Source organism: Panthera leo, chromosome E1 (genome assembly GCF_018350215.1).
Source record: "Panthera leo isolate Ple1 chromosome E1, P.leo_Ple1_pat1.1, whole genome shotgun sequence".
NCBI lineage: Eukaryota > Metazoa > Chordata > Mammalia > Carnivora > Felidae > Panthera > Panthera leo.
In genome coordinates, this window is record NC_056692.1 from 25,459,160 (window position 1) to 25,480,836 (window position 21,677).

The following is a 21,677-nucleotide window of genomic DNA, read 5'->3' on the forward strand; positions in this document are numbered from 1 at the left end:
TATACTGAATAACAGTTGTCTGAGTTTGCTTTCTTTCTTTTGCTCTTGTGTTGGGAAATTCAGCAATCATTTTAAGTGACAGGTTACATAAATCCATTTTATGTTTAATTTCATGACTTTGAGCAGCACTGGAAAACACTTTTAGTAAATAGCCAGCAGTTTATTGATTTCATACATTCCTAATGAAGATAGATTTATTTGATTAATAATGAATGAAAATAAAATTTTATTCAGAGAAAAATAATTTTTTAAGCTATAATTTGTTCTGTCACTTTTCTTCTAATCATGTTTTTCTTGATTACTATAAGGATTTTGTGGTTCTGTTTTTATATTTTAACAGGCAGAGGTTTCTTGCCAAAATTGCATTGGTAGATACTTATTTAAATCTAATGATTTATCTTATTTATAATTTAATTTACAGAATTTCACATTCACATTTTTTTCCCCCTCTAATTTTAGGATCCTCGTTGTAGTCTTGCAGGAGAAAATTGCTGCCTTTGATAGCTGTACTTTCACAAAAAAATTTTTTGTCACAAGTATGTATCAAATTGATTTCTTATACATTTGAGTTTATACTATTTGATAGAATCAGCAAACTTATTGTAATCATAACATCAGTGTTTCGTGGTTATTCAATTATTATGATATTCCAGTGTTTCTGTGGATCTCTTACTACTGTAATTTTATGGTCTATCTTTACAACCCACAGCACATTTTCTATCTGTTATTGAGGACACCTTGTACTGTATTGCCTCAATTTCTCCTTAGTCTCCTTGAGTAATTGTGATTAATTTAGGTTCATGTAGCTATCTATGTTATACTTTCAAAGCCTGTGTTAAATTACTTAATTAACATAACATACTTGAAGAGATATCTGGGTTATTGCAACTGAGGGATTTGAAACTTAGAGAAATGTTTCAGTCTCTTTCTGTGTCTCCCTCCTTCTTATTCCATCTCCCATGACTTCTAGTACTGTTTGAAAGTGCAAAAATAAGCATAGAATCTGGAGCCATACACGCACTCACTGAGTGGTCGACTGATTTTTTTTTTAAGGCTTATTTATTTATTTTGAGAGAGAGAGAGAGCGAGAGAGCATCCACACACACATGTGTGGGGGAGAGAGAGGGAGAGAGAGAATCCCAAGCAGGCTCCATGCTGTCAGCTCAGAGCCTGATACAGGGCTTAAACTCATGAACTGTGAGATCAGGACCTGAGCCAAAATCAAGAGTCAGATGCTTAACTGACTGAGCCACTCAGGCACCCCTGACTGATTTTTAGTTTTTTTTGAAAGGCATTGGTTCATGCAGTTGTGGGGGCTGGCAAGTCCAGGATTTGTAGGGCAGGCCAGCAAGGTGGAGATTCCAGTAGGAACTGAGTCCAAAGGAAGTCTGGAGTTAGAATTTTTTTTTACTATACTTCTAGTAAAATAGTAGTTTTCATTCTTATCTTCTATATTTTAACTTCTATAACTCACCATCAAAACTATATGTGTTTTTTCCAAAGAGTATAATTATGCATATGCTGCAGAAATAGTTTTGTTGGAACAGATCCCAGGTTTGTTATAACTAGGGAATCCAAATCATATTGCTGTAGCTCTTGAAGTATCACGGTTATTTACATACTTATTCATTAGGTTTATCAAATATCTGCTATGTATTAAGCACTGGGTAGTAGACATTATCCTTTCTGATAAGAACTCATGTTCTTGAGATAACTAGTACATTATAATTTATATGGAATCGCATGTATTATATATGATATATAACACATAAGGTAATAACTCATAATGCATGGTTTATAATTTTGTAGACTAGGAAGGAGAATTATGACAACTTGTCTTTGGCTTGCAATCATCTCTCAGAGATCCACAAAGATAATAATGGAGATCATGTTACTGGGATATTTTTTGTTTTATCACAAGGCCTAATGTGTACCGTTCATATCTTTGGCCCCTGGGACATTGATTAGCACAGTGTAGGCTCTCATTAAATATTTCTTGAATGAATGAGTACATTAATCCAGCTATCAGTGATTTTATGGTGATCAGAAATGTATTTATATTTTAATAATTATTAAATGTAGATCATTAGGCAGGATTTTATATTGTTACATTTATATGTAAAAAAATTAAAAAGTTTTTGAGGAACATGTATATTTGTTAATAACATCTTCATTCACAAATGTATTATATAGGTAATCTGGGAAACTTTGGATATTACATGGCCTGTTTTAGCTTAATGTTTCTTATACAGGTCTTATGCATTAATCTATTACATTATATTTGTATTACTCATTATTACAATTAAAACAATAGAGAAATAGAACATATCTGAGGAGCCATGTCTGAATCTATCCATTACTTCCATGGGTGTGGGCTACAGAGCAGTGAATCAGGACAATGTGAACACTTCAGTCAGATTCAGATACCAGGTTTTTTTGAGCATTTATGTTACATTTTACATTTGGTCTTCTGCCCTTCATCATTAATCAAAGATATGTGTGGCCTGACTTCTGCAAAGTCAGATATCTCTGTTGTGACTCCATATCTTTTTTTATATATTTTTTTAATGTTTACTTATTGAGAGAGAGAGAGAGAGAGCGTGACAGAGCATGAGCAGAGAGGGGCAGAGATAGGGGGAGACACAGAATCTGAGCAGGCTCCAGGCTCTGAGCTGTCAGCACAGAGCCCGACGCGGGGCTCGAACTCACAAACCGTGAGATCATGACCTGAGCCAAAGGCGGTCACTCAACCAACTGAGCCACCCGGGCACCCCTATTGTGACTCCATATTAATTTTACACTTAGAATCTCTATTTTTTATTAGCTAATTTTACCTTTTAAAATCAGTTCAGGAGAATAGAACTACTTTCTTTTTTCTTTTTAAAAAATAAAGGTAGCCTACTTTTGCTGTCTCAGCTGAGTGTTAAATTGGGGGGAAAAATCCCAAATCATTATTTGTTAAGATAATTTATTTAAATAACAATGTATGTTTTGAAATTTAAACCTTATTTAAACATTAGGCTCTACTGGACTGTGTATGTTGAAAGTAATATTGTACTTACCAATAGATCTAAGTTTCTTTCTTTGTAATAAGTGTTGGTAAAACTTCAGTTGTCACAGTGACTAAAGAGAAGTTAATAAATATAAATGATTTAATAATAGAGATATTTACTTTATAGAGCATATTTATTTATAGTTTTTTTAGTAAATAAGTAAAAAATACAGATTTTCAGTAATTAATTACCCAGTATAGAATTTTAAAAGAAAAATTAAACTTTATTATAAAGGAACAACTTAAAAGCGTTGGTGTACAATATAGTAATTCAGCAATTCTACACTTGATCTTAGCCAAAAGGCCAAGAAGTGATAGTAATTCAACAATTCTACACATTACTCAGTGCTCGTCATGATATGTGCGCTCTTAATCCCCTTCACCTATTTCACTCATCTTCCCCCTTCCCCTGGTTTGTATTCTGTATTATAGACTCTGTGTTTTTTTGTCTCTCTTCTTTGATCACTTATTTTGTTTCTGAAGTTCCACATAGGAGCGAAATCATATGATATTTGTTTTTCTCTGATGTATTTCACTTGGCATAAAATCATTAGACTTATGTATTGAACTTATAATTAGATTTGAAGGACACAAGCTTTGTAATATTTTTGATACACTGGAATAAGAATAGGCCTTCCAGAGTACTCTGAAGGGAGAGGGGCAGAGAGAGATGGAGACACAGAATCAGAATCAGGTTCCAGGCTCTGAGCTGTCAGCATAGCCCCATGAGGGGCTTGAATTCATGAGCCACGAGATCATGACCTGAGCCAAAGCCGGACACTCAACTGACTGAGCCACCCAGGCGCTCCATTAGTGTTCATTCTTCCTTGAAATTATGAAGTTCTTGTTGAAAGAAGATGAATTTTTAGTTACGTTAAAATGGTTAAATGTGTTTTTGATTTTTAATAATTTTGCTTATTTGATAGACATTTAGTATATATATGGTGAAAATATTGTGTTTTATTAAATTAATAATGCCGCAGAAATACTATTTCATCTCCTATGAATGCCATTGAAACATTTTTAAAAAAATTTCAGTAAGTACATACTGTTATTTAAATAAAGTCATGGTATAATGAACCACCATGTACTTATCATCTAGTTTCAAGAATTATCAGTTCATGGGTAGTCTGTTTTATTTATACCTTTCCGCTAATTATTTTGAAGCATATCCTGGACATTATTTAATTTCATCAGTACATATTCTATTATGTATATCTAAATGATAAGAACTTACAAAATTATATTTTTGATACACTAAATGACCATATATAATATGTCATCTAAACTGAGGTCTTTTTATTTGAACAAATGCTGTACTTGATTTAATTCTTGTCAAGTCTGGTTAACAGGTATACTAGAAATGTCCTGGGCCAACAGGGACATGTATCTTACATATTTCCTACCATCTCAGCTTCCAAGGTTTTTAACATAGAAAAACCTTCTTAGCAATATCCAATATCCTTGTCAACTCTTTATTTCTACAACTCATTTTCATGCTGCTGATGCTACATTTATTTTGAAGCCCACTCATTATTCTCATTTCTTTGCAGATATACTGTTGCTTTATTTTCCTGCCTCAATTGGCCTTCCCAGAATGTTTTAAGCCTATATATCTTTCCAGGCCCTGTATCTGTTTTAGTTCTTATGTGAACTATTTCCTGACACCTTTAGTTTAAAGCAACCTTGCCTTCTTTTAAGTCCCCAAAGATAACAATTCCCAAAGTCTGTTGGCAGAACACTAGACCTTCAACATGTGCAAATCAGAATGCCCTGGTCAAATATAGTCAGGAAATGCTGTCTCCTATTGGAGAATGGTAATGGTGATTAACATTTTTATTCTGCTTAAATTTATTTACTGCATTTCTTTTTTTTAAAGAAAAAAATTTTTTTAACATTTATTTTTGAGAGACAGAGTGAGACAGAGCACGAGTCGGGGAGGGGCAGAGAGAGAGAGGGGAGACACAGAATCCAAAGCAGGCTCCAGGCTCCTAGCTGTCAGCATAGAGCCTGACGTGGGGCTCAAACTCACAGGCCACAAGATCATGACCTGAGCCAAAGTCGGACGCTTAACCGACTGAGCCACCCAGGCACCCCACAGGTCATGATCTCATAGTTATGAAATTGAGCCCCGTGTCAGTCTCTATGTTGGGCATGGAGCCTGCTTAAGATTCTCTCTCCCCCCTCTTCCTCTACATTGCTCATGCTCTCTCTTTCTTTCTCAACACCCCCCCCCAAAAAAACAAAAAAAACACCCAAAAAAACCAAAAAAAAAAAAAACAAAAAAAACCCAAACCCCAACTCAGTTTGTTAAAGATGAAAAACCTTTATCACAGCTATTTTCTGGTTTCAAAGCATCAGTGGCCCTTTACCAAGATGTTTAGTTAACCAATATAGTTTAGAATGTAGTACAGCTCTGTTACAGGTCATCAGATAAGGAAAAAATTATTAATATAAGATCAGTACTGACCTCATGGAGGAGGTCTGAGGTGGAAATTAATAGTTTTTGGTGAATATTTAAAGAAATGAATATATGAATGCATATATGAATGAAGATTCTCCTACATATTGTGTTGGAGTAAATCCAGAAATTTTCTTGAAATACGAGTTTATTTGAAAAATGTATGTTTGTAGTCATCAGCTCTTGAGTATCTCTCCTGTACATGGAGTGTTTCCCCTTTTGAGAATAGGAAGATCTGTTTTATGAGCCTTTAGCAGGTACAAACTATCAGTGAAGTTAAAGATGAATGGGAGACTGAATCATTATTACTCTTTCTTAATGCTTTTGTTTTTTCTTTTTTAGTCGATATCCTTTGGGACCTTTGCCATGTAGTCCTAAATGCTTCCTTCTGCATTGCTGGACCCACCGAGTAGTTGAAATAAGTGTTATTGAAGTGTTAGTTTCTCTTGTATTCTGTGAATTGTGCATGATAAGAAGAAGAGATCTGAAGGGATCGGCAGTGTATATAGTATTGGAGTCAGGTGCCTTATAAGTGACATACAGCTTTATAAGTAAGTCTTGGTCAAGTGGCTGGAGGCCCCAAGAAGTGAGTTTTTAGTAATACCTGATCTGTTAGGATTATTACTTATTCTCTCAGTGTAGTGTTTGTAAAATAGCTCTCATGATATCGGGATGCCATAAAGTCTATTTAATGTGAAGGTCATTAAATCTGAAAGGTATGTTACTAAAAAATATTGAAAACTGGGGTAGTATAAAAGTACACCTGTCATTTCTGGGGATAAAAAAATGGAAATAAGTGTAATAAACTGTGCTTTAAAGCCCAGTGATGTCTTTTGAGGACAGATGTTTAGTATAGTTGTTAGAAGGCAGGATAGTGCATAACCTTGGGAGAATAGGACTGGAGGGTATATGACATTGGGCTTTTGGGATTCTATAAAGTTTTGGGGTTTTTGTTTATTTTGTTTCAGGTACTGCATATGCATGTATACGTTCACTTTGTTGATTTGGGAACATGTGTATATATACATATTGTACTGAAATATATAGTTTACATAGAAAAAAGAGTTGAGAAAGCATCAACAGCAATGACAACAACAAAAGTTTGTGATTTTCTGAATACTATCCATTTTAGCATTTCACAAGTCTTCCCAACCCCTTCATCTATGAATACTCTGACCAATAGTGGTAACACACCGCATTTCATACTTCTGTGGAGAAGTATCTCATGGTTAGTTACATATTATTTTACTTGACTTGAAAACCCTAGAGATTGGATTTGTGTGAATGATGTAGGGTCGGTAAGATTGATAATATTTGTCAAATATTTGTATGAAGGAATGTAGCTTCTTGTCTCTGAAATGCTGCTTCACCTAAAGTGATTTATATCAACATGTTGAACAAAATTCAGCATAACCTAATATTTAAGATCAAGGAACAAGCGAGCCATTTCCTAACTTGATAGAAGCTTTTTTTTTCTTTAATTACTGCCATCTTCCTACTATTCTTTTATACAGACTGAAACTTTTAGCAGGTGAAACGAGTCATGTTTATATTTGTTTCTCTAAATTTGGGTTATCCCATGAGTATAAGCCATCCTGCCTGGGACACTGAAAAGATGCAGCTGAGCCAGGCGGCATACTGAAAATAGCATTCATTGTAGTCCATTTGCCTGTGCCACATAGTATTTCTCCAGTGATTGGTTTCTAGTTCTTGAAGAATTAGGACCAAAGTCCACATAGAATGACATATTCTCTGCTTAATGATAATGTTTTCATCACGCAAGCATTTGATTTCTAAAGTAGTTTGAAAAGCTCTTGTATAATACGATTGTGAGTGCCTCAGTTATATATGAATACAATGATGGGACTGTAAAATAAGTAGAGACACCTGTGTCCATCAGAGAAGGCATCATGGGAATTTGTGACAGAGGGTGGAAGGATCAGGTAAAGAGAGCTGATAGAGAACTAGAAAGGGAATGCAGCCAATATAATGAGAAAGGAGACACCTTTGTATTTGCCTGTATAGAAACCGTGGCCTTGAGCAGCTGTCTGGTGTGGAAATTCAAAACCCATGTATGATTAAGAAAACAAAAGACAAGGACTGATAGATGTCATTAGCAGTCATTTCCAGTGTGCTTAAATTGAAAGTTAGATATGAAGTCTCTGGAGAGACCAGAGGATTGTGTAATAAGTAACTCTTTTCAGTGGCCTCTGTATTTACTTTGGGGAGGAAAATTTATTCCTTATAATCCTAATGTTATTTCTTAGTGTTACTATGTGTATTTTTGATTTATGTTAATGATGAATTAACAAATACAAGGAATGAATTTAAAGGATCTTAAAAATGTAGGATTATTTTTAGTTTTGGAAAGAAGAAGCTTCCTTTTTATGTTTAGAAGCAAATTTGTAACATTTATTAGGAGAGATGGGCAGGTTAATGTGAGCTCTAAGCTCAGGACAAGTTAAAAGTCAAATCTATCCCTCTTCTTTCAGGTTCCCATCTCTATACTGCCATGATGTTTTCACAGCCTGGGCAGTTGCCCAGTACAAAGTGGACACTCAATGGATATGTGTGCAGTAAACTAACTTGTGACTTTCCTATCCTCTCCACATAATTCCCACACATTTAACCCCACAATGGCAATACTCTTAAATTCATGATACATTTATATACATGAAAAATAAAGCAAAAATAAGTCAGAAAGCTAATGGAACTTTAAGAAGGTCATTAATCAGGGGTGCCTGGGTGGCTTAGTCGGTTGAGCGTCTGACTTTGGCTCAGGTCATGATCTCACAGCTTGTGGGTTCAGGCCCCGTGTCGGGCTCTGTGCTGTCTCCCTCTCTCTCTCTCTCTCTCTCTCTCTGCGCCCCTCCCCCACTCATGCTCTGTCTCTCTCTCTCTCAAAAATAAATAAATGTTAAAAAACAAAGAGGGTCATTAATCAGTTATAAAAAAGTCAAATTAATCTCTTAAAGTGGTGTTTAATATTTTATGTGCTTATATGTCTTTTTCAGAGGGTGTTGAGAGTTTTTTTCTGGACTTCATAGAATATGGGGTCTTTTGTGACTGTTTTTTTTTTTTTTATTGAACATAGATAATCATAGTTCATCCATGTTGTAGGATGTCAGTTCTTTTAAAAGGTTTTTTTTTATATTTATTTTTTTAGAGCAGGTTCTTAAAAAAATTTTATTTATTTATTTTTTTGAGAAAGAGCATGTGTGCAAGCTAAACAGAGGGAGAGGGAGATAGAATCTCAAGCAGACTCCACACTAGGGAGAGCCCAGTGCAGAGTTCGCTCTTAACAAACTATGAGATCATGACCTGAGCCAAAATCAAGGGTTGGATGCTTACCCAATTGAGCCACCCGGGTGTCCCAAGAGCAGTTTTAAGTCTACAGCAAGACTGAACAGAAGATACAAAGATTTCACTGTCCCTATACATGCGTAGTGTCCCCCATTTTCAATGTTACTTATCAGAGTGGTACATTTGCTACATTGACACATCATTATCAACTGGAGTTTGTAGTTTACCTTAGGGTTCAGTCTTGGTTTTGTACATTCTGTGGGTTTGGATAAATGTATAATGACATATATCCATCATTGTAATATCATACAGAGTATTTTCGCTGCCCTAAAAATCCTCTGCTCTGCCTGTTCATCCCTGCCCTTCCCCCCACCCCCCCCCAGCAACCACAGATCTTTTTGTTATCTCCATGGTTTTGCATTTCCTAGAATGTCATATAGTTGGAATCGCATAGTACATAACCTTCTCAGATTGACTTTTTCTGTTTGGTAATACGATTCAAGTTTCTGCCATGTTCTGCCTGACTTCAAGATTTACTATCAAGCTACAGTAATCAAGACAGTGTGACAGTGGCAAAGGAATATACAAATAGATGAGTGGAACAGAATAGAGAGCCCAGAGATAGATCTTTGACAAAGGAGCAAGGGTAGTACAATGGAGCAAAGATAGTTTCTTCAACAAATGGTGCTAGAACAACTGTACATTCACATGTGAAAAACTGAAGCTAGACACAGTCCATACAGCCTTTGTAAAACTTAACTCAAAATGGATCACAGACCTAAATGTAACACACAAAAGTATAAAATTTGTAGAAGATAACATAGAGAAAACCTAGATGACCTTGAGTATGGTGATGACTTTTTAGATATAACACCAAAGGCACAATTCATGAAAGAAATAGTTGATAAGATGGAATTCATTAAAATGAAATGCTTATGCTCTGCAAAAGACAGCATCAAAAGAATGAGAAGGCAAGCCACAGACTAAGAGAAGGTTTTTGTAAAAGACACATCTAATAAAGGACTGTTATTCAAAATATACAAAGAATGCTTAAAACTCAACAAGAAGAAGCAACTGAATTAAAAAATGTGTCAAAAGCCTCAACAGACACCTCACCAAAGAAGATACACAGATAGCAAATAATCATATGAAAAGATGCTCCACATCATATGTTTCCAGAGAAAGTAAAATTAAAACGAGATACTATCACACACCTATTAGACTGACTTAAATCTAGAACACTGACAATGAACACCAAGTGCTGACAAAGATGTGGAGTAATGGAAATGCTCATACATTGCTGGTGGGAATGTAGAGTGATACAGCCACTTTGGAGGATGAGTTGGCAGTTTCTTACAAAACTACACATATTCTTACCATACAATCTAGCAATCACACTCCTTGGTATTTACCCAAAGGAGTTTGAAACTGACGTCCACTTACAAAACTTGCACAGTTGTTTATGGCAGCTTGATTCACACTGCAAGCAAGATGTTCTCAGTGGGTGGATGGAAAAATAAGCTGTGGGATTTCCAGACAACGGGATGTTATTCTTCATTTCTTTTTATTGCTGAATAATACTTGTGTGGATAATACCATATTTATATATTTATCAGGTGATGGACATTTAGTTTGTTTCCATTTTGGGGCTATTATGAATAATATTTTCATGAATGAAAGGTTTTTGTGGGGACATACACAGTTGACCCTTGAACAACATGGGGGCTAGGGGTGCCAAATGCACACACAGTTGAAAATCCACGTATAACTTTTGACTCTCCCAAAACTTGGCCTACTGTTAATCAGAAGCTTTATCAATAACATAAGCAGTCAATTCATACATATTTTGTATGTTATATGTATTATATACTATGTTCTTACAGTCAAAGTAAATAAAATGTTAGTATGAAAATCATCAGGAAGAGAAAATACATCTACAGTAGTGTTCTGTAAAAAATCTGCGTAGAAGGGGCGCCTGGGTGGCTCAGTCGGTTAAGCATCCGACTTTGGCTCAGGTCATGATCTCGCAGTCCGTGAGTTCAAGCCCCGCGTCGGGCTCTGTGCTAACCGCTCAGAGCTTGGAGCCTGTTTCGGATTCTCTGTCTCCCTCTCTCTCTGACCCTCCCCCGTTCATGCTCTGTCTCTCTCTGTCTCAAAAATAAATAAATGTTAAAAAAATTAAAAAAAAAAAAAATCTGCGTAGAAGTAGACCTGTGTAGTTTAAACTCATGTTGTTTAAGGGTCAACTGTATTTTCAGTTATCTTGGATATAAGTATTTGTGTGGACATGTGTTTTCATTTCTCGAGTATGCAATGAGGAGTTGAATTGCTGAGTCATACGGTAATTCTATCCTTAACTGCTTGAAGAGCTGCCAGGCAGAGTGACTGCACCAGGTTACATTCCCACCTTCAGTGTATGAATGTTCCAATTTCTTCATATTCTCACCAGTGATTGTTACTACCTTTCTTTGATTATAGCCATATTATTAATATCTCATGAAATGCTATCAGATTGTACTTTAGATTTGTGTTTCCCTGATGGCTAATGATGTTGAGCATCTTTTCATGTGTTCATTCACCAACATATATCTTCTTTGTCAAAATTTATGAGTTATTTGTGTTTTCTTTATCAAGTTGTTACAGTTCTGTTTATATTCTGGATACAAGTCAGTTAGACATATGTTTTGTAAAACTTCCATTCTGAGTTTGTTTTCTTTCTTAGTGATGTCTTTTGAAGCACAAATGTTTTAGTTTTGATGAAGTCCAATTTTTCTATTTTTTTCTTTAAATTTTTTTTATAAATGTTTATTTTTGAGAGACAGGGAGTGCACAAGCAGGGAAGAGGCTGAGAGAGAGGGAGACACAGAATCTGAAGCAGGCTCCAGGCCCTGAGCTGTCAGCACAGAGCCCAGTGCAGGACTCGATCTCATGAACTGTAAGATCATGATCTAAGTCGAAGTCAGATGCTTAACCAACTGAGCCACCCAGGCGCCCTACTTATTTTTTTCTTTTATCACGCATACTTTTGGTGTCATATCTAAGAAAGCATTGCTTAATCTAAGGTTATGAAGATTTACCACTATGTTTTGTTCCAAGAATTTAATAGTTTTAACTTTTTTGGTAGTTTTATGGTTTTATTAACACCAATATGACATGTACAGAAGCTGTTTGTCTATTCATTTTCTTTGCTGTGCAGCCTGGCCTTGGGATTGGTGGCTCTAATGGCCAGCTGGGCTACTCTTTCCATAGTGGCTTTGTGGTTCTTGGAGGAGACACTGTGAGCAATCTCTGCACAGTAAGATTTGTTACACATCAGCAGCACTTTATGACATTGTGGACTAGGAACTTCCAGAAGCTACTGGACAGCATGTGCTTTGTTTTGTTATTGCTCCTGTAACCAGTGTTGGGCATCAAAATCTGGCTCTTGAATCTTCTGCACACCCTGTTGTCAGTGCCTCTGGGTTTACACCGGTTGCACTTAATTTCGACATATCAGTCTGACGGGTGCCGGATGAACTTCTTGGTCCTCTTTTTTATGGTCGGGGACTTCACCAGAGGTCTGAGGGCAGCTAGGAGATGGCTGCCACCCTGCAGGCAGTGCCAAGGAAGAGAGCAGTACTTTTAACTTTTTCATTTAAGTCTTTGATTCATGTCGAGTTAATTTTTGTATGCAGTATGTGTGAGGTCAGGTTTCAGTTTCATTCTTTGGCATGTGGATATGGAGGTGGCCCGTCATCATTTGTTGACAAGACTATTCTTTCCCCATTGACTTGTCTTGCTACCCTTGTTGAGAGTTAATTGACCATAAATGCAGACATCTGTTTTTTTCAAAAAGGTCTGAAATCTTTTGAGTTGTCTTTATCAAGAAAAATAAGGCAGAGTGTTACAGACAGTAGTTAAATCCTTTGTTTTTCAAAATGGGATCAGGTCACCTCCCCATTAGGGATCAACCTTATGGGAGGATGCCATCTAAAATTGTATCAGTCTCCTGTGCCTTTAAAAATATTTCTTTAGTAATGGAGGAATCTTCATTTAATGTGCTATTCTTGGATTTTACCTTTATTTCGATTTGGAAATCTCCGTATTTTTAATATACAGTTCTCTTATTTTATTCACAAACATTGTAAAACATGTTGGAATTAGTCCTAGTATTATAGAGATTGGGTTTCCCCCCCCTTGTTTTCAAAGTTTAGCTGGAGGCAGTGGTTAATTTTTAAAGGAGTCATGCTTATAAAGTTGGGATAGTGCTGAGTGGCTGATGGTCTGGTGATTCCAGCTGTAAAGTGTTTTTTGGAGAACAGAAAAACAATTTGCTTTCATTCTAGTACATAATAATTCTTGAGGTCCACTGAGTTTGTAAAAACATTGACTCAAAAAGTGAAATGAAGAATTGTTAACTACATTTTTCCTTTAGTATCTTCTAGTATTTGGAAAGGAGAGTATACTTATTAACATCTATTGAGATGAAATTGTTACCTGAATTGAGTGATAGTTAGATTACATTGACTTTAAAGTTCAGGGCATTAGCTACATATAATGTAATGCTGAAGTTCACAAGTATTTATTTCTGTTTTTCATTTGGTTCTTTTTTTCATGACATTTTAAAAGGGGGAAGTTGTCAAAAAATATTTAAAAGGGGGAAATTTTCTTATAGGACATTTTCCAGCTCTGAAAATACCTATGGAATATGTGTTTGAATTAGTTTACTCAATGGGATTATAATAATTAAATCTATGTAGAGACTGCACAACATATGTTAGAGTGTATTGTCTTTGTACTATTTTAGTGGGCCTTGGTCCTTTGTATGTGTCCATAATATGTGGACATATTCAGTGGATATATTACCTAGAGGTCAGTTTTCCCAAAATCCAAAACATCCCAAACACAACCCTTTAAAGCTTGAAAGAAACAAAAAGTTGTGTTTTGTTTTTTTTTAGGATGAGCAAAAATTAGAAACCTCATATTTGATTTGTATTTCATTTGACATATGGATCTTCTCTTAGGGCCATTATCTGCTTTATAAAATCTTTATCTTCTTTAAAAAGGAAAACTCAGGGTACCTGGGTGGCTAAGTCAGTTAAGTGTTCGGCTCTTGATTTTGGCCCAGGTCATGATCTCACGGTTTGTGAGTTCGAGCCCTGCATGAGGCTTCACACTGACAAGTGAGGACCTGCTTGGGATTTTCTCTCTCCCTCTCTCTCTCTCTGCTCCTCCTCTACTGGAGCTCTCTTTCTCTCTCAAAATAAATAAATAAACTTGAACAAATAAATAAAAAGGGAAACTCAAAATAGATGGCATTTGAAGGAGCTCAAATGAAAACTGCTATGTCATGGAAGCAGCAGCAATGTGTGCTTCTTTAGTGCTTGCGAACACAGTGGCACTAGCATTTCAGAATGGTGACTGTTGCTATTCAGAAGGCTTTCTGAGTCAGAAAGCATGTAATACATGTTTACAAAAGACCTATGTTTTTGAAAGATTCCTATTAAAAAAGTGGCTTTAAAATGAAAGATCTGGCTTTTAGGTGAGCACACTATTTGAGTATTTGAAAAGTTTTCTTAATTTGTTCAGATGTATTTATCAAGCTGCATTCAGGTGTTATTCTAGGCAGTGGAGATTCAGCAGTGAATGCAACAGACACAAATTCTTGACCTTACATACCCCCTAATCAAGTGGGAGGAAGATATAAAATAAATTTAAAAATAATAAATATATCACAGAACATATAAATTGTTTTTATTATTGAAAGTAAGTCTTAAAGTAGTTTATTGTTCTTTTTCTCATTAATAAGTATGCTTTTGGATAAAAAATTGTCATACATTGATAACTCTATTCCTCTTAGGGTCAGTAACAGACCAGGACTTCCTGCAGGGTAACACATTGTCAGATGTACAGTTTACAATTCAGGTCATGTTATTTTTTTGCTATTATGGTCATGATTCAGGTAATTTGGCTATTATTTTGCTACAAGAAGAAAAGGGTTTTTTTATAAAATCTTGTTTGTCTCAAGATTGTATAAATTTAGATTCCAAACTGGGACCTAAACTGTGAAATAGAATACCTCAGTTTGATCCTCTGGTGTACATTTTGGAGGAGAACATTTGTAAAAATATTAACCAGATACTTGTGGAATGATAAACTTGAAGTTCTTTAGTTTAGGCTTTTTGTGTTGTCTGATTTTGCAGTTGCCTTTGAGTAGATCCTTTAAAGCTGTTTTGTGACTCAGTGGAATGTTATTTTGTGTAGTTGATGATGAGGGCATTCGACTCAAAGACCTAACTGGCATGGCTAGGAGGGGAGAGGAGAGCCTCTAGGATGACAGACGTCACTTACTTGACTGGGTTGTGGTGTGTTTTGGTTAGTAGTTCAGGAAGACGGCATTGGAGTTTCCATGCATTGATGGTGTCCACTATCACGACTGTATGATTTATTCTTCTTGAGAGGAGGAGCCACAAAGCAATCCTTCCTACTAGTTTGCTATTGGCTGGACTGAAAGCAAGAAGAATGAAGTAGAGTGCTTAATGTAAATACACAAGATTATGCAAATTAGTTTTCCATCATCTTTCCATTGAGGCAATCTTGGTGAATTACGTTGCCTCGCTGGTGCCTTACTTAAGTACTTGCTCTGTTTTTTTCTTCTCACCGGTGTATCATCATTTTCTTTTTAGGTGTTTGTTATCTTTTACCTTTAAATTCATGAACCAATTGTATCCTTTTTCTTTCTTCTCTAAACATTGTTGCTTGACCTAAAAGCATTGTTTCCTTTTAGCTACTCTTTCTTGTTCTAGGAGTAACTGTAAAAAATGCCCAATTTTTGCTAAAAGTTATTACCAGTTGTTCCCAGATTTGTTTCTTATTGGAATGGTGCCAAAACCAAAAGGAAACTGTAGAGGGGGAAAAAGAAAGAACTTCACTCAGCTATTAAAATAATGACCAGTTTTATGGGAATTTTATGTGAGACTTGAGAAAATAAAACCATTTGGTTGTTTTGTTTTTATGGCATCAAAATATGATGTGCCAACAGAAAACTTATTAAGAAATATCTCAATATTGCCATTTCAAATTTTTCAGGCTGCTATCCTTGCCCAGGGCCCAATATGAATCCTATTGCTCTTGGGAGCCGTTGGCTTGCTTATGCAGAAAACAAGGTAAGGTGTGGCTCATGTTTGGATTGTTTGTAATGGAGCAAGTGTTGAAGAATTTTCCAAAGTTGATTGCCAACCAATAATGAATATTTAACTTACTAGTTTTTCTTTGCTTAGATTTTGGTTTTAATTGGGCAACCAGTAATTATCCTATCTCCCTTATTGCTTAGGATCAGTATTTGGGCTCAACTTTAATTTTCTAGGCTTGGTTTTTGTTTTTTGTTTTTAATTTTTTATGTTTATGTGTTTATTTAATTTTATTTTTTTAATTTTGTTTCTAATTTTTTTTTAAAATTTACATCCAGATTAGTTAGCATATAGTGAAACAATGATTTCAGGAGTAGATTCCTTAATGTCCCTTACCCATTTAGCCCATTCCCCCTCCCACAACCCCTCCAGCAGCCCTCAGTTTGTTCTTCGTATTTAAGAGTCTCTTCTGTTTTATCCCCCTCCCTGTTTTTATATTATTTTTGTTTCCCTTCCCTTATGTTCATCTGTTTTGTCTCTTAAAGTCCTCATATGAGTGAAGTCATATGATTTTTGTCTTTCTCTTGACTAATTTCGCTTAGCATAATACCCTCCAGTTCCATCCACATAGTTGCAAATGGCAAGATTTCATTCTTTTTGATTGCTGAGTAATACTCCATTGTATGTATGTATGTGTGTGTGTGTGTGTATGTATATATCTATATATGTATATATATATGTATGTATGTATATATCTATATCTATATCTATATCTATATCTATATCTATGTCTATATCTATATACCACATCGTCTTTATCCATTCATCCATTGATGGACATTTGGGCTCTTTCCATGCTTTGGCTATTGTTGATAGTGCTGCTGTAAACATGGGGGTGCATGTGCCCTTTCGAAACAGCACACCTGTATCCCATGGATCAATGCCTGTATCCCGTGGATCAATGCAATAGCTGGGTTGTAGGGTAGTTCTATTTTTAGTTTTTGGAAGAACCTCCATACTGTTTTCCAGAGTGGCTGCACCAGCTTGCATTCCCACCAACAATGCAAAAGATATCCTCTTTCTCCGCATCCTCGCCAACATCTGTTGTTGCCTGAGTTGTTAATGTTTGCCATTCTGACAGCTGTGAGGTGGTGTCTCATTGTGGTTTTGATTTGTATTTCCCTGATGATGAATGATGTTGAGCATTTTTTCATGAGTCGGTTGCCCATCTGGATGTCTTCCTTGGAGAAGTGTCTATTCATGTCTTTTGCCCATTTCTTCACTGGATTATTTGCCTTTTGGGTGTTGAGTTTGATAAGTTCTTTATAAATTTTGGATACTAACCCTTTATCTGATATGTCATTTGCAAATATCTTCTCCCATTCTGTCAGTTGCCTTTTAGTTTTGCTATGTGTTTATTTTGAGAGAGAGTGAGAGAGAGAGGGAGGGAGGGAGAGAGAGAGAGAGAGAGAATGAATTCCAAGCAGGCTCCATGCTGCCAGCACAGAGCCTAACGCTGGGCTTGAACTCACCAGCTCAGGACCTGAATCGAAAGCAAGAGTTGGATGCTTAACTGAGCCACCCAGGCACTCCTAGGCTTGGTTTGTTTGTTTGTTTGTTTGTTTACTTTTAATGTTTATTTTGAGAGAGAGAGAAAGACAGAGCATGAGCAGGGGAGGGGCAGAGAGAGAGGGAGATACAGAATCTGAAGCAGGCTCCAGGCTCTGAGCTGTCAGCACAGAGGCCGATGTGGGGCTCGAACTTACGAACTGTGAGATCATGACCTGAGCGAAGTCGGGCGCTCAACCGACTGAGCCACCCAGGTGCCCCTAGGCTTGGTTTTTTATAGAGAACTTTACTCCATCGATCTTAGGCACAGCATTGATACTACTTTAATAGCTTCTGTGGAGCTAGAAATCAGGGGGCAGGAATGACTTAAAAAAATTTTTTTTAAATGTATTAATTTTGAAAGACAGAGCACGAGTGGAGGAGGGACAGAGAGAGAGGGAGACATAGAATTCGCTCCAGGTTCCGAGTGGTCAGCACAGAGCCCGATGTGGGGCTCAAACTTGTGAACCGTGAGCTCATGACCTGAGCCAAAGTCGGCTGCTTAACTGAATGAGTCATCCAGGTGCCCCAGGAATGAGTTTGTTTTTATTGGTAGATTGGGAACTGAGGCATAGAATAATTTAATTGATGTTGTGTGTCTACAACTAAATCTAAACAAGGGTTAAACTATTTGTCTTAATAATTAAATCATAGGCAGGGGCGCCTGGGTGGCGCAGTCGGTTAAGCGTCCGACTTCAGCCAGGTCATGATCTCGCGGTCCGTGAGTTTGAGCCCCGCGTCAGGCTCTGGGCTGATGGCTCGGAGCCTGGAGCCTGTTTCCGATTCTGTGTCTCCCTCTCTCTTTGCCCCTCCCCCGTTCATGCTCTGTCTCTCTCTGTCCCAAAAATAAGTAAAAAACGTTGAAAAAAAAATTAAAAAAAAAATCATAGGTGATCACATTTTGTTGAATCTTTTAGTTGTTTTTATGTTTTATTTATGTCCAATTCAACACCAAAGACAAATTGAATTTTCAGAAAGAAAATGTGAAATCTTTTTTATACCATTTAGTGCCCTTCATGTGAATATAGGATGAAATCTAAAAAATATTACAGACTTCAAAGAAGATTATCATTTTTTGTTTCATTTTAGTTTGCTTGTATAGTTATATATTGAGATAATAGCAGAATAATAGGAAATAATATTTATTGAAGAGTTCTTAACACAAATCTGGATATGGTAAGTACAATAATTATTTGGAGAAACTACATAGCATGTAAATCTCTGGAATTCACAAAATCAAGAAACTACTGAAGAAAGTTATTTTTGTAGATGAATTCCTTGATACTTTTTCCAAAATTCTGTTTGCTACAGATAGATACTTTGTATCTTACTGAATGCCATGTTTATGCTCCATTCTGTTATTTCTCTTCATTTTCTAGTATATCTCATAAAAATAGCTCTTTACAAATTACTCTTTTCAAACAAGACAAGAGGCATACAATTCAGTGTGGTAACATAATGGTGTCTTCAAATGTTTAAATATATAATATGTTTCTTTGAGTGCTGGAGACATCCAACAAGAAGATGTATAAATTGTCCCTTGGTTCTTGTAGATGTATTCTCACATGTGGGAAAGTACCCATTTAGAATTGTAGGTGATATGCAAATAGTTACATATCATTTTCTAGCAGAGGAAACTCCCTTCACAGATACATACTGGGTGTGTGCCAGTTATCTTGCTTGTCTTGCCTTTGTAGAGATATGTGTTGATAATATCTAGCATTACATACAGAGATCAGAAAGTGTAGTGGCATTTATGGGGAGTTTGCTAATCAGATAGCTCTACCATCCTTTGGAAGAAATATTTTCAGATACATGTATTTCCAATAGCATTTATGTAAATGCTAGTATTTATTAACAGTTTTTGATTGTTTTAGTACCAGTGTCTGATTGCTTTGGTTTTGGGGCTGAGTGTGGAATTGCAAACTTAATTGAATTTTGGAGTAACAATATTTTTTAATGAAAATGCTTTTTGACTAAAATTTTAAGCAAGATGCCATATATACTGATTGGGTTTGTTTTTCAGTGGTTCTCTTTATTTTATTTTATTTTATTTTATTTTATTTTTTATTTTTTAAACTTTACATCCAAATTAGTTAGCATATAGTGCAACAGTGATTTCAGGAGTAGATTCCTTAGTGCCCCTTACCCATTTAGCCCATCCCCCCTCCCACAACCCTTCCAGTAACCCTCTGTTTGTTCTCCATATTTAAGAGTCTCTTATATTTTGTCCCCTCCATGTTTTTATTTTTGTTTCCCTTCCCTTATGTTCATCTGTTTTGTCTCTTAAAGTCCTCATATGAGTGAAGTCATAGGATTTTTGTCTTTCTCTTTCTCTTGACTAATTTCACTTAGCATAATACCCTCCAGTTCCATCCACATAGTTGCAAATGGCAAGATTTCATTCTTTTTGATTGCCAAGTAATACTCCATTATACACACACACACACACACACACACACACACACACACACACACACACCCCACACATCTTCTTTATCCATTCATCCATCAATGGACATTTGGGCTCTTTCCATACTTTGGCTATTGTTGATAGTGCTGCTATAAACATGGGGGTACATGTGCCCTTTCGAAACAGCACACCTTTTTCCTGTGGATCAATGCATACTGTGCAATTGCTGGGTCGTAGGGTAGTTCTATTTTTAGTTTTTTGAGGAACTTCCATACTGTTTTCCAGAGTGGCTGCACCAGCTTGCATTCCCATCAATGGTTCTTTTTAAATGTCCTTTTAACTAGGAAAGCTTATAGAAAAGCTGTAAGAATAAATATAGTACAGATAGCACAAAGCACACCCATATATCTTTTACTCAGATTGGCCTTTTAATTATTTCAGAGTAAGTTGCATATATCACATTACTCCTAAATACTTAGTCAATTTAATCTTTTTTTTTTTTTTTTTTTTTTTTTTGAGAGAGAGAGAGCGAGAGGGAGAGCACAAGTGGGGGAAGGGAGGAGGGAGAGGGTTCATCTAGCATCTGCCCTGTCTCAGCCCTGGAATCTGCTACTTCTTATTTTCCTGGTTCCTTTTAATAGGCCAGAACTTTAGATACTTAGCTTTGTCCAGTAGATGTGCTCATTGTTACTGGGGTGTTTTTACTTCTAGACACTTTCAGTGGACAAAGTTTGGAAACACACATACTTCTATGCATACATAATGGGAAAGTATACAAATACATATATGTATTTGTACACCTATACACACACACACACACACGTATTTTGGAAATGAAGGTTAGACATTGGTATTTTCCACAGGATTCTTTCCTTTCATCCTCCATTTATTTCTTATTTATATGTTCCTTGTTTCGCATGGGAGACTCTGATATCACACGTTTATTTCATTTGTTGAATCCTATAATGGCAAAAGTAATTGCAGAATTGTTTGCTCACACAACTACAAATATCAAGCCAAATAAAAAGAGTTCAGGATTTCTTGTAGTTCTCTCCAGTCCCATTGCTGCCCCAAACTGAAGATATACAGTCAAATACTGTGTTCAAATATTACTTTGATTATCCTTATCTCTCCCTTTCTGCCTTCCTTCATTGTTGTTACAGTTTTCATTTGATGTCTAATTACATACACTTATTTTTATTTTTATGTTTTATTTACTTGCTTATATATTTCATTGTTATATGTATTTATATTTCCCTTTCTTTCCAAAAGATTAAATAATATACTTGCTCTTTTGTATGTTGCCTTTTAACTTATATTTTTTGAAAATCAGTCCATTTTATAGAGGTTTGCACTACAGAAATTTCTGATTCATCTTTAATTTTTGATGAATTGAGTTGCAAATGTAATTTTCTAACAAGTCTAAAGTTTTAAACAAAAATTTCTGGCTTACTTATGTTTGTGTTGAAATGCTGACTCGGTTTTAGTTGAATTGAAAAAGTGATAGTGTTGCTTATTTTCACATATTTATCCTTGATTATTTTAATTACTGGAAGCAGAGAAAAGATGGTAGTATTTCCAAGATAATGTCTTTCATTGCATATGTGGCAGGAGGCAGCAGAGGGATAACTTGCATAATTCTTTGAAATTGTATTTATGACTGAATGAGCGAGTGAGTGAATGAAAGGGATACTTTTTATTAGCTGAAATGATCACTTTCAAACTACCTGT

The 21,677-nt window shown here is 35.9% G+C and overlaps 1 protein-coding gene and 1 pseudogene across 12 annotated transcripts in view; one reads left to right on the forward strand and one right to left on the reverse strand.

The window, feature by feature from the left end:
* The window catches only part of BCAS3 (BCAS3 microtubule associated cell migration factor), a 608,014-nt gene that overhangs the window by 148,073 nt on the left and 438,264 nt on the right, over positions 1-21,677 (forward strand). For all 12 annotated transcript variants that reach the window (XM_042915733.1, XM_042915732.1, XM_042915730.1 and 9 more), the window contains 2 exons: positions 460-536; positions 15,885-15,961. In XM_042915733.1, coding sequence (XP_042771667.1) covers positions 460-536; positions 15,885-15,961 — 154 coding nt within the window. The remainder of the gene's footprint in view (positions 1-459; positions 537-15,884; positions 15,962-21,677) is intronic.
* LOC122206921 lies at positions 11,864-15,099 on the reverse strand (annotated as a pseudogene).